At 33.5% G+C, this 11,932-nt stretch overlaps 1 protein-coding gene across 1 annotated transcript in view; it reads right to left on the bottom strand.

Moving 5' to 3' along the window:
• The window catches only part of LOC117176693 (striatin-4), a 292,342-nt gene that overhangs the window by 224,612 nt on the left and 55,798 nt on the right, over positions 1 to 11,932 (bottom strand). Inside the window, exon 5 of the mRNA XM_033366947.1 lies at positions 3,995 to 4,098. Within this exon, the coding sequence (XP_033222838.1) occupies positions 3,995 to 4,098 (104 nt within the window). The remainder of the gene's footprint in view (positions 1 to 3,994; positions 4,099 to 11,932) is intronic.

Below are 11,932 nucleotides of genomic sequence, written 5' to 3'. Positions count from 1 at the left end.
TGGACGAGAAAGTGTGGAAAATGTGAGTCATAATCGACGTCCAAGATCAAGTGTCTCTGGCGATAACATTGGTGCAGTTCGTGACCTTATTGAAAGTGACAATCGGTTCACTATTCATGAAATCGTTTTACAGGTGGGCATTAGCTATGGAAGCGCTCAAACAATCATTAAAAATCATCTTGGTTTCAAAAAAAATCTGTGCCCAATGGGTCCCGAAGTTATTGAACGAAGATCAAAAAAACATCCGACTGCGAATCAGTAAGAGACATCTGAATCGATTTCAGCGGGGGGGAGAGACTTTTTTGAAGCATATCGTGACATGTGATGAAACATGGGTGCATCATTACACTCTCGAGTCCAAGATGGCGAGTAAAGAATGGCGAAGGAAAGACGAAGCCGGTCCTGTGAAAGCCAAAACCCGTCTCTCAGCCGGTAAGGTCCTCGCGACCGTCTGTTTCGACTACAGAGGAGTGTTGCTCATTCATTTCCTATATGATCGACGTACGGTTAACGCTGCCTACTACTGCCAGCTGTTGGAGGCAGCAAAAGCCGCTTACAGAAGCAAAAGACGCGGTAACCCCATCAGAAACGTCATCCTTCTTCATGACAATGCCAGGCCACATACGGCGGGTGAAACGAAACAAAAAGCTGGAGGATACGCATTGGGAAACCCTTGAGCATCCTCCATACAGCCCAGATTTGTCACCCTGTGACTATCATTTGTTTGCGCCCATGAAAGATGCACTTGGTGGATTGCGATTTGACAACGATCAAGATGTTGAGGAATTCGTGCGCAATTGGTTGATGACTCGACCTCAAAGTTTCTACGAGCAAGGAATTAACAAGCTTCCAAACCGCTGGAAAAAATGTGTAGAGCGTGAAGGAGACTATGTAGAAAAATAATCAATAGTATTTTTGTATTGTTTTATAAATAAATAAATATTAAAAAAGAATTCCGGTTAATATTTGATTCACCCTCGTATTTAACTACTTAGTACAATGTTATTAATTCTAAAATAAAGAAAATTTATCATATGTATACCTCGCTTTCGATGTACGTAACAAGAAAACATCAGTAGTGGCCACTGGCGGTAAATCCGGGAACCCAAAATACCGATTTTACGCAGAATTTTCCCTGGTTTAGTTTACTTTGTTTTCAGCAAAACCTTGTTTAAATAAATAAATAACTTGATCGTTTTTCATTGATATCATGTTCATTATTATTTTCAACATGGCGGGCTTCTCCAATTTTGAGCATCCAAAATTTTCGGAATTAGTTAATCTAAGATTTTGTTGATAAAAATAAAATATTTTTAAAAGAAGCCCGCCATAGATTTTCGTTTACTTTTGACCTTGCAAAAAAAATTTGAATTTATGCATGATTTTGCGAGTGGTTTTGCTGGAAATATTTGGAGGAAGTTACCGTTTCACAAAAACTTTGAAGTTATGCCTTGTGCATGTCTGAAGAAATTAAGAAATATTCTACGTCAGATTCCGTACACGATTCTGCAATCCAGTATATCTTGCTTACTGCATTGTAACCAATCAGAACAATCTACTGGTTACCAAACCTAGCTTACGGCACCGGGCATCTATACATAGCCTATAAATTAATACAATGCACGAATCCGATAGATACAAAGTAAGTACTGTGTACAATCTTATTCATTCAGTAAGACATAGAAAATACAATTCCATATTCAGTATGGTTTGTTATTGAATTCTCTTGAGTTTTAGATTAAATTATTATAATGAGTATTTCAGGTAAAGAAATAACCTAATAATCACCACATTTTCAGTTCTACTGCGACGCCTATTAGGTATGCCCCGGTGATTTTAGAGTACTCGAAACTTTAAACGCGTTTTGCTCGAAACCACTTTTTTTAACTGGCTGGAAACATAACTCAAACAAATCCCCACCGATCGATTTGAAATTTTAAAAACATATTCAAAATTACTTACTTACGTAGGATCTTTTTATATTGCACTTTGGTTTTTTATTCCAGGTCAAAAATTGCTGGAGTTAGGTTTTCGGCCGTGGACACCTTAAAAAAACGCCGACGGAGAAGTGCTGCGCAGCGGTCATTTTATCATTAACGAATTTGAAAAAAAAATATTTGTATGCTTTATTACTAGTATTATAAACCATATTCACATTTTACAAAATTTCCATTAATCTCTTTATTGAGCCGAAAAGAATTCCCGAAATATGCCTATTTTTTCGTGCTCTACAGTGGTTTAACCTCTTAAATTCCCGGACAGTAGACACCCTGAATATTGTGGGCCTCGCAATAATACTTCAGTCGTTAAGAGTCCGCCTGTCACTAATCCCTGCGAGTGCATTTTATGAAGAGTATCTGAAACGATGAACGTCGTTTATACCGCCTACCTTCCTAAAATGTGGAAGTTTTTAGGCATCCTATTTATCCTTACCGGGTACAACTAGAGGAAAGAATCGATGGACGCCAGGACATGGACACTACTGAAACGGACCGTGATCCGGCGTTTATCGGTCATCATGGTAAGTATCGCAATTATGAAATAAATCAGTATTAATATGATTTTCAATCAAAAATGCGTGATGAAACGATACATTAAACCTTATTCTACTAATTTGAGGGCATGATACATTTATAACATCAAAGAATATGGGAAGAGATTATTTTGTGCGAGGCATGGCCAAATATATATTGGAGAAGTTCGAGATTGCGCGCATTGTGGCCCGAAATTAGGAACAGTGTTTTGCAATAATTTTATAGAACTGATGATTTTTTTAAATTGAGACACCTTCACATTATTAATTTTTTTTCTTAATTTTCCATCTAACTGATGCTGACCATGTTTATCGATTGAGACGATCATCGGTCATGTTACCGACTGATTGAGTTAAGATCTGTAATTGCGCTACCTGCTAGCATCTCTGTTCGAACGGCTATTGAGTGTCATGAAAGACTTGAAAGGTTTGAAGAAACTGGCGGTTAATAGCATAAATAGTTTTATCTTTAGCAGAACACCACGATCTTGATTTTAACTGGTCTTAGCGAACGTAATAAATATCAAAAGCATGGCTTGCAGAGTAAAGTAGGACTCGAAAATCGCAGGTTAAAGTTTGTAAATTTCTTAGTGTACAACTGTTGCACTAATTCTAGTTTCATAATAAATATGAGTAGGCGTGCCACGTATATGTGCGCGATACGTCTGCGCACTTTGCATAGGGATCTACTACGAATACATAAAGAAGTAGCACCTTAACCGACGATAGAAGCTGCGCCGTAATTCATGAATTCTCTTATCTCGGACGTTAAATACGGACGAGTAAAGTTAATACTCGAATGGGCAACCATTCATGAATCTCACTTAGTCGCATTTTTCATTACATTTAATTATTTCAGTGAGAGATTTTACGGAAAAGATGGGTTTTGACACTAAATGTAGCATGTCTACATCCAAACTGAACTGTCGGTAACCGGCTGCGCTCAGGAAAACTAGTCTGCAATATTTCCACCCCATGGTCAAAAGTCCAAGCAAGTGTGAGAGCTTTTGAAAAAAATCTGCCTGCAAGCGGTAGAGAATACATAGTAAAGATGGGTTTCTTATATATAAATATCTGAAATGACGAAATACTCTTTTACCGCGGGGAGGGGGGGTCCATAAAACGTGACGGAATAACACAAGAAAGGAGGGGGGCGTTTTATAGTACATCATGTTAGAAATTATGATAAATATGATTATGGTGTAGAAACAAATATCGGATTTAAAAATAGCTCGACTAAATAAACCTAAGGGAATCATGCAGTTCAAGCTTCAATCCGTTTGAATATGAAACTTCCAAGACTCCCAATGCTCCCCTTTCGTTCTTTTGCGAACGCTGAGTTTCGATACTCTTAAAGAAAGACATGATCAACCACGCAATATGTTGATGGCAACATTTTGAACACTACAATTGTTAAATGAAGTAACATAAAATACACTATTATTGAAATCTTTCACTAACCTTTCTTGCTTTAAAGCATATTCCAGCATTTTTATTCGCCTTACAAGGTCATTTTTTAAGTTTTCTTGTCCTTTTCTTTCTCCCTGAAGAAACGCTATTCGGGCCTAAATATAAAAACATGATAGAATATTAAGGAAGTTAATTTTATAGAAAGCCTAATTTATGCAAAAGGAAAATCTTAAAATTTCAATAAATCAATGTATTGTTTACTGAAACTGCTTAAAAAGGGATTCGCTTAAGAATTACATAAACAGTTTGCAGGAGAGTGCGGGTTCAGTCAGTACTACGCCAATGGTATACCAAGCCTAGGTTTTTTTTAAATTCAAACGTTGCGAGGTGAGTGGATTTAAGATTTCGAGAGACAACAATGCATTACATCGTAATTTAAAGACCCTTTGGAATTACTAAGGATAGTTTACGCGATACTAGGAGCATTTTATCTTGCACACTTGTTCTAAACGCGGTAATTACGGGGACTGACGAGTGAGATTTTTGTACTTTGCACTTTCCGTAAACACCCCTGAACTAGGGGTTAACGACTTTCACACTAAATAGTCACAATTTTGAATTTCTAACGCGAAAAGATATGATGAGTCAAAGCAACAGAAAAGCTTGCACGAAAATATTTATGGATATAAAGAAAGCAAAAGATATATATGCTAGCATAGAGATGTATAGCGGAAAATAGTTTATAATAACAAGATGTGCATTGACGAATTCAAGCGTTGTATTATATGCCAGATACGAAAGAGTTTTTAATACTCATGGGCCAAGTGGAAGTTTTGCTTAGTAGATATTGTTGGAATAATGCCGACTGGCCATTTACAGGATCTACAATTTTTTTCGATTGGAAACAGAGAGAAAATGTATAAACCCTTGAAAGAAAATATTAGTTGGAAAGGTTTAAATATAATTTTACTGACTTCGTCGCGAGTATAACGACTTCAACGTTACGAGTTTCTGATTTTCATTGCATTACGGGATTTCGCTAAGACTCCACAAAAAATTATAACGTTCGAAACGTTCTACTTCGGAATGAATAGCCCCTCGTTGCAAAATGCAACTCTTTGAGGAACTTCGACTCAGGTAAAGGATGAGGAACCTTCTTGACAGTTATATGTCAATCAATATTTAGACACTTTTCCATCAAGGTTTTGAAATAATTAATTATTGTTATTCTTATCAATAAACAAAAAATATTTCCGCTTCGTATTTGGACACATCCTTGAGTTTTTAATTATTTGATTTGTTGGGAGAACATATGCATGGGATCACAGGAAATGCATAAGTATGGACAAAAATGACGCCTGGAGTCTAAGGTAAAAGTCCCCGTTATGAGAAAATGTCCCCACTTATGATACATGGCGTAAATATACGATTAAAAAAAAAAACACAACTAAACTTTTAAGAAATATAATAAATAAATATTTCTACAAGTTTTAAAAGCTATTCATTAATCTTGATGTTGATTTATTCTATATTGCAAAAAAAAATTTTTTAATGCGGAGTATACAATCAGCGATCAAATTCACGACTGAACAGAGTGAAACGATAACGACTATCCAATTTTTAATACTAACTGAATAACATTGTTTTTGCTATTTCTATAAATATATTATATACTAATTGAAAGCTAATAAATTCATACAAAATTAATGTACGAAAGTTAATTTTTTTATGAATAAAACTATGTGATCTAATAATTTGCAATATAGTTATTATATATAATTCACATAATTGAAAAAAGCGTACGCTATTTTTAAAAGCTTTCCCGCCTTGTTGGCGCACGCGCGATCATTCGATCAAATATGGCGAGCGCCGGCCGGCAACAAAGAGGTAACGTGTGCATGGCGGGAGCGAAGTTACAAGTTGTGTCCCCCGATCAAATACACTCGGTGCTAAACAAAGGGAAGGGTTACCGAAATATTCCAACTTGAGAATTGTGCTTCAGTGCAACCCGGCCGGAAGAACGCATTTGTGGTAAAACCCCCAGATCGTATGTATACCGCACGTACACAACCTGATATCTGCTTTGACTCAGACAGATTTACATATTTAGAATTCAAATGGATGGTATTTTACCCCGAGTATTTGACCTTAAAATCCGTTTGTACATTTTTTTTATTTGTGCTACAATTATTATCCATAGCTGGTTAAATTTAATGCAAGATTAAGCAAATCTGCAAATGCCTCACGGAATTGTAGGTTATATTTCTATGTTTACCTTTCAGCTCTACTCTCATTATCATTGTTTTCAGGTTTTTTTTCAGAATTATCACACCAGGTGCGATTGAAAAATCATTGAATTATCAACATCAACTCCTAAATATTTGACTTAAAAAATAAAAGTCAACCACATATTTTAAGTGGCAAAAATTTAAAGAACTGCACAAGTTCAAGCCACTAAGAAGTATATTTAATTTATTTTTATAACTTGAAGGAATTTCAAAGAATTATAAAAAAAAGTTAGAAGGGTTATTTTTAAAAATTCAAAAGTAGTTTAATAATCTTTTTGAAAGAGTTCAAGTTATGTCAAAATATTTTGAAGGCATTGCAATATTTGAGAGTATTTAAAAATTTTCCAAAAAATTTCCAATTGGTTACGGTAATTAAATATGCGATTTTGAAATATTTTATATATTTTAATAGATTCCAAGGACTTTTCAATTGATTTCAATAATGTAGTATGAGATTTTAAAAGATATTAAATATTTTAGGGTATTTTTAAAGTTTCAAGGAATTTTCAATAGCTTTGAAAATTTTCAAGAGATTTCAAAATATTTTAAATAGTTGAGGATGTTTAAAAAGCTGTCAATGAATTTTCAATCATTTTTATAATTTAAAGGAATTTCAAAGATTTAAAAAAAATTTAGCAGTTATTAAAAAACATTCCAAAGTACTTTAGGAATCTTCAAAAGGTGTCAAGGTGTTTCCAAAGATTTTGAAATATTTGAGAGTATTTTAAAAGGTTCCAAGAAATTTTTAATTGATTAGAATAATTTAATATGAGATTTTGACAGATTTGCTATAGTTTAGGATATTTTAATAGACTCCAAGGAATTTTCCATTGATTTCAATAATTTAGTATAAAATTTTGAAGGATTTGAAATATTTTAGGGTATTTTTAAAATTGCAAGGAATTTTCAAGAGCTTTGAAAAATTTTAAGAGATTTTAAAGGATTTGAAATATTTTAGGGTGTTTTTAAACATTCCAAGGAATTTTCAATTAATTTCAATAATTTAAAGCGATTCGAAATTCAAAGATTTAAAAATTTAGTTTTTGTTGTTGATGATTCATCAATTTAGTTGAAAAAATTTGTTTTCTGAAAATTTAACTATTTCGTAGAAAATTCTTTGTTTTTGTGGAAAAAAATTTTTTTTTTTAACTACAAGAAAATACTTTTAAATACTTTTTGGTCGAAAATTTAACTATGATTAAACATTAATTTTTTGTATAGGAAATTCGTCTTAGTGGAAAATAAATTTCTTTTGTACAAAGTTCATGTATTTTTTAGTATACATTTTAGTATACAATTCAGCTTTTTGGATTAAAATTTAACTTTTTGTTTAAACATTTAACTATTTTCTTGAAAACAATAAACAAAATTTTTTAAACTTTATTGAACTGTTATTTCCAAATTTAGTATTCTCATAGTATCCCTTCCGTATCATGCAAAACAGCTAAAAAACAAACAGCAAGATTAACTTTTAAATTGGCGAAATTCGGATTCGACTTTAAAATTTCCATTAGAAGGACACGGAATAATCGCAATAGTTTTTTTTTTTTTTATAACGGTAAAAAGTTTTAAAAATATAAGACGTATAACGCCTGTTTACTGCTACTTACAGATGATGCGTTTGAAGTGTAGCCGCCAACAGGTGTTATACGTCTTATATTTTTTTTACTTTTTACCGTTATAAAAAAAAACTATTGCGATTACTCTGTGACCCTATAATGGGAATTTTAACGTAAAATCCGAATTTCACCAATTTAAAAGTTGATCTTACTATTTTTTTGAGTTTTTGCTGCATGCTACGGAAAGGATACTATGTGGATACTTCGAGGATACTCTTGTAGAGTTTACTTTCCATTCACTCGGTTTGCTAGCGAAAACTAGATAGTATATTAAATCACTTCAATGATTGAATCAAACTTTTTTAGGGTTTACTGGCAGTGACGAAAGTAGAACGAAGTTTTCGGTCGGGTACCTGTTTCTTAGTATAATATTGTAAAAGTCTGCCCTGAACTAAACAATTTATGTTTGTAAAATTAAAAAATTGTTTCACTATTATATATAGAGAATTAATCAAATATATTTCTGAATATATTTAAGTTAACTTCTTTTTTTCCTATATCGTTCCTGAAACTTCTTTAACTGAGAGGATGGATCAAATAAGGGGACATATTTATGTCCCCGCATTTAATCTGTCTTCTCAATTAATAATAAATAAAATTACAATTATTATAATAATGCAAGGGCTGCTTCTCGACAAGCGCGTGTCATCACGATGCGTTGGATGTGCGGTTGCATTGTAACAGCAGTGTGCCGACACATGCAACGCATATGAGGTTACATGTGTCGGGATCTTTACCATCATAACGTGTCGACTATTCTGCACATTGTGCATGCACCATGCGGACTCAGTGTCGACACTTTGTTATCTGGATATGAGACTCTTTATTCAGTGTATCGCGCAACATGGTCACATGCGCTCTCTTCATAGTCCCAATTCGATGAGACAGCGAATATTTAAATTGGTTTTTTATTGCTATACAACAATATTTATTAATGAAACAGTGCAAATGTATACTATGAAGCATCATTGATCTACATAGCTCTAAATTTTCATTTATAAATAAGTACATCAAGTTAAATAGAGTAAAATTATAAACCTAACCCAAAATTATGACATTGAACACTGATTTTACAAGGCATTTTTTTACTTGTTTTATGTAACTGTTTAAAGTAGAATTCTCAACATTTTTGTATATATTCATTTGTGATATGTTTCAGAATAAATGTTAACGATTAATCATAGTATAATTTTATATAAAAACGGTAAAATGTCAAAAAACGAACATGAACAGGGACAAGAAAGCAACCAAAGATGCCCAAGAAAAACGTTCTTTGCTCCAATAAAAGTAATAATAACTCTAAGACGACAAAAATTAAACGGATTAATTATAATCCGGAAAATATTGAAACAGCATTAAAAGCTATGAATGATACTGGACTTTCTCTGAGAAAAGCTGTAGCTGCTTATGGCATACCAGTATCCACACTAGGCAGGGAAAAAAATCAATCCTGAGAAAATTAAAAGTAAAACAGGTCCAGACACAATTTTATCAATGGAAGAAAATAATAATATTGTTAAGTGGGTATTATATCGGGCAGAAATGGGAGCACCGGCTACAAAAACTGAACTGTTAGATTGTGTACAAAAATATGTTCAAGCTACAGAAAAAAACTCCATTCACAGATGATCGTCTAAGTTGTCATTGGTACGAAGGATTCCGAAAACGTCATCCTGATCTGTCAATTAGAAAACCCCAGCATTTAAGTTCGAGCAGAGCAGCAGTTAGTCATCAGATGGGTATGTAAATATAAAAACATGTGTAAATTATTGTTCGATTAATTTAAATTATAAATCATTATATTACTTCAGAACTTATGAAACAAAATCGAAAAAATGTTTGTGAAAGAAATAATGGACAGTTCTATCAATGAGACAATTTCATTAGTACCGATTGAAAAAGGTAACGTAAATCTCTTTTTAACTAATTATTTCTAATAGAACAAATTTTTGTTAAAATTATAAGCAAGTCTAAATTTTAGATGATTCGCGGAAAACACCATATAAAAAAATGTTCACTATGCCGGTAGAATATTTAGCAAAAAAGAAAAGGATTGCGATTGAAAAAACGGGCAGATCAAAGTTACCTTCGATAGGGACCTCCGATGCATGGCTTAGTACACGGAGCGATCGCGGCAAGAGCTGCCACTGCTTTTGACACGAGCGGTTAGTGTCAAAATAAATTTTTCTGGAATGGCAAGAACCACAGTTGTCAACGCAGTGACCGCTCGATAATTCCCACAAGCCGCTCGTGCCAATGGCAACAGCAGTTCGAGCTCGGTAAGTGTTGCGCTTAGCCCGGCCAGTTCTTGGGATTGACAACAATCTCTCGTGTTAATTTTCAAAAGCGCGTAGTGTCAAATAGCTCTAACTTTAAGTGACAATCGCGCTTGTCGCTCGATTCATTCGCTGCAATAACGAATACTGAAAGTATTAACGGAAAACGTGACATTATCAAATGTAGTTTTATCATTTAACCAGAAATTTAAAAAAGAGAAATTTGTACAACTTTTTAGAACTGTAAGAGATTTTTAGAATTAAATTTTTAGATTTTAGTTTTTCATACTAAAATTCAACTTTTAATGACTTTTTTAGTAAACGAACTCATAAAGTGCTCTCAGATCGTTTTAATTTTCGCAATACAATCTAAAGAAAATATTTTTGAGCAGATCTTTCGAATTAGAATTGGACTTTTTATTAGTGGAAATATGAAATTACGAGTCATAAAAGTACATGAAGGTTAGGTAAGGTAGGGTTTATACTTTGAAAAATTAGTTTCTTTATGGGCGAAAGTAAAACGTCTCATCATCCTTTACATTTATCAAATGTATTATCAACGCATAAATATTATCATTGTTTTAACCATAAAAAAAGTAAAAAGATTTTTGAGGTTAAATGTGATGAAAAATTATATACTCTGATCTTATAAACAATTACGATGTGCATAGACAGGTACATTCATCTATATCAGCTGATGTTGCTCATAGCACAGATGGTATATTGCGGCGAATGAGTCGAGCGATAAGCGCGGTTGTCACTAAACATTAGAGCTATTTGACATCACGCGCTATTGAAAATTAACACGAGAGATTGTTGCCGATCCCAAGAACGTGCCGTGCCAAGCGCAACACTTACCAAGCTCGCGTTGCTGTTGCCATTAGCACGAGCGGCTCGTGTAAATTCACCAGCGGGCAGTGTCGTGGCAACTGTGGCTAGTGCTATCCAAATAAAAAATATTTTAACACTAACCGCTCGTTCCGGAGTTTCTCCGTGTATTCATTTAGAGAAAGAAACTATACATAAGAAGAAAGAGGAAAAGCATCAAAATACAAAAACAAAAATGCAAGAAAAAAATTAATTAATGGAGCAAGTAAAAGAAATCCAGAAAAAGAATTCAAAAAAAGCAACATCGAGTTGATATTTTGTGTTGATTATTCGTTCAATCTATGAACAATTTATAATTTTTTTAAAATAATTTAATTGCTAATTTTATTTTTTAAAATGATCTTATAGCAATAAATACATAGTATAAAAATGGTCTTATTTATTTTTCAGCTATCTCCAAAATGGGAACCTCCTTCATGAGACACCAAGGACAAATGTGTTTAGACTGTCTCATAAATAGGGTCATACAGATTGCTTTAATAAAATGCATATTCCTATCTATTTTTAAGTGAAACTGTATTGTAAACATGAAATATTTATCTAATAATCATAAAATAATTATATAAAACAATTTAAATTGTATTTTTCTGTCAAATACATTTTCAAGTAGCGAAAGTGTTCGTCCTACCTTCAAACATATCTCATAATGGGGACTTTTCCTTACATTTCCGTCAAACTCTTAGCCACAAGATATATCAGCATACATTCACACAAAGAGCTAGTCTAGAGCAGTGGTCGGCACGCTCTTGCCCTGGGCAGGGTAGTCGGCCCTGGCTGCCCTATGACCTACTCTCAGGGCAGTACCTGCGAGCTTGGCCAGACCACCCCTTTCCTCAGGAGTCCTTTGTTAGAAAATGGGACAAAAATGTGAGATTAAAAAATTCGTAATTTTGCGATCAGTGACTTAAAAGTAATATA

The sequence above is a fragment of the Belonocnema kinseyi genome, chromosome 7, assembly GCF_010883055.1.
Source record: "Belonocnema kinseyi isolate 2016_QV_RU_SX_M_011 chromosome 7, B_treatae_v1, whole genome shotgun sequence".
Taxonomy (NCBI): Eukaryota; Metazoa; Arthropoda; class Insecta; order Hymenoptera; family Cynipidae; genus Belonocnema; species Belonocnema kinseyi.
Note: the sequence above shows the minus strand (reverse complement) of the source record. Positions and strands in the feature narration are given on the sequence as shown.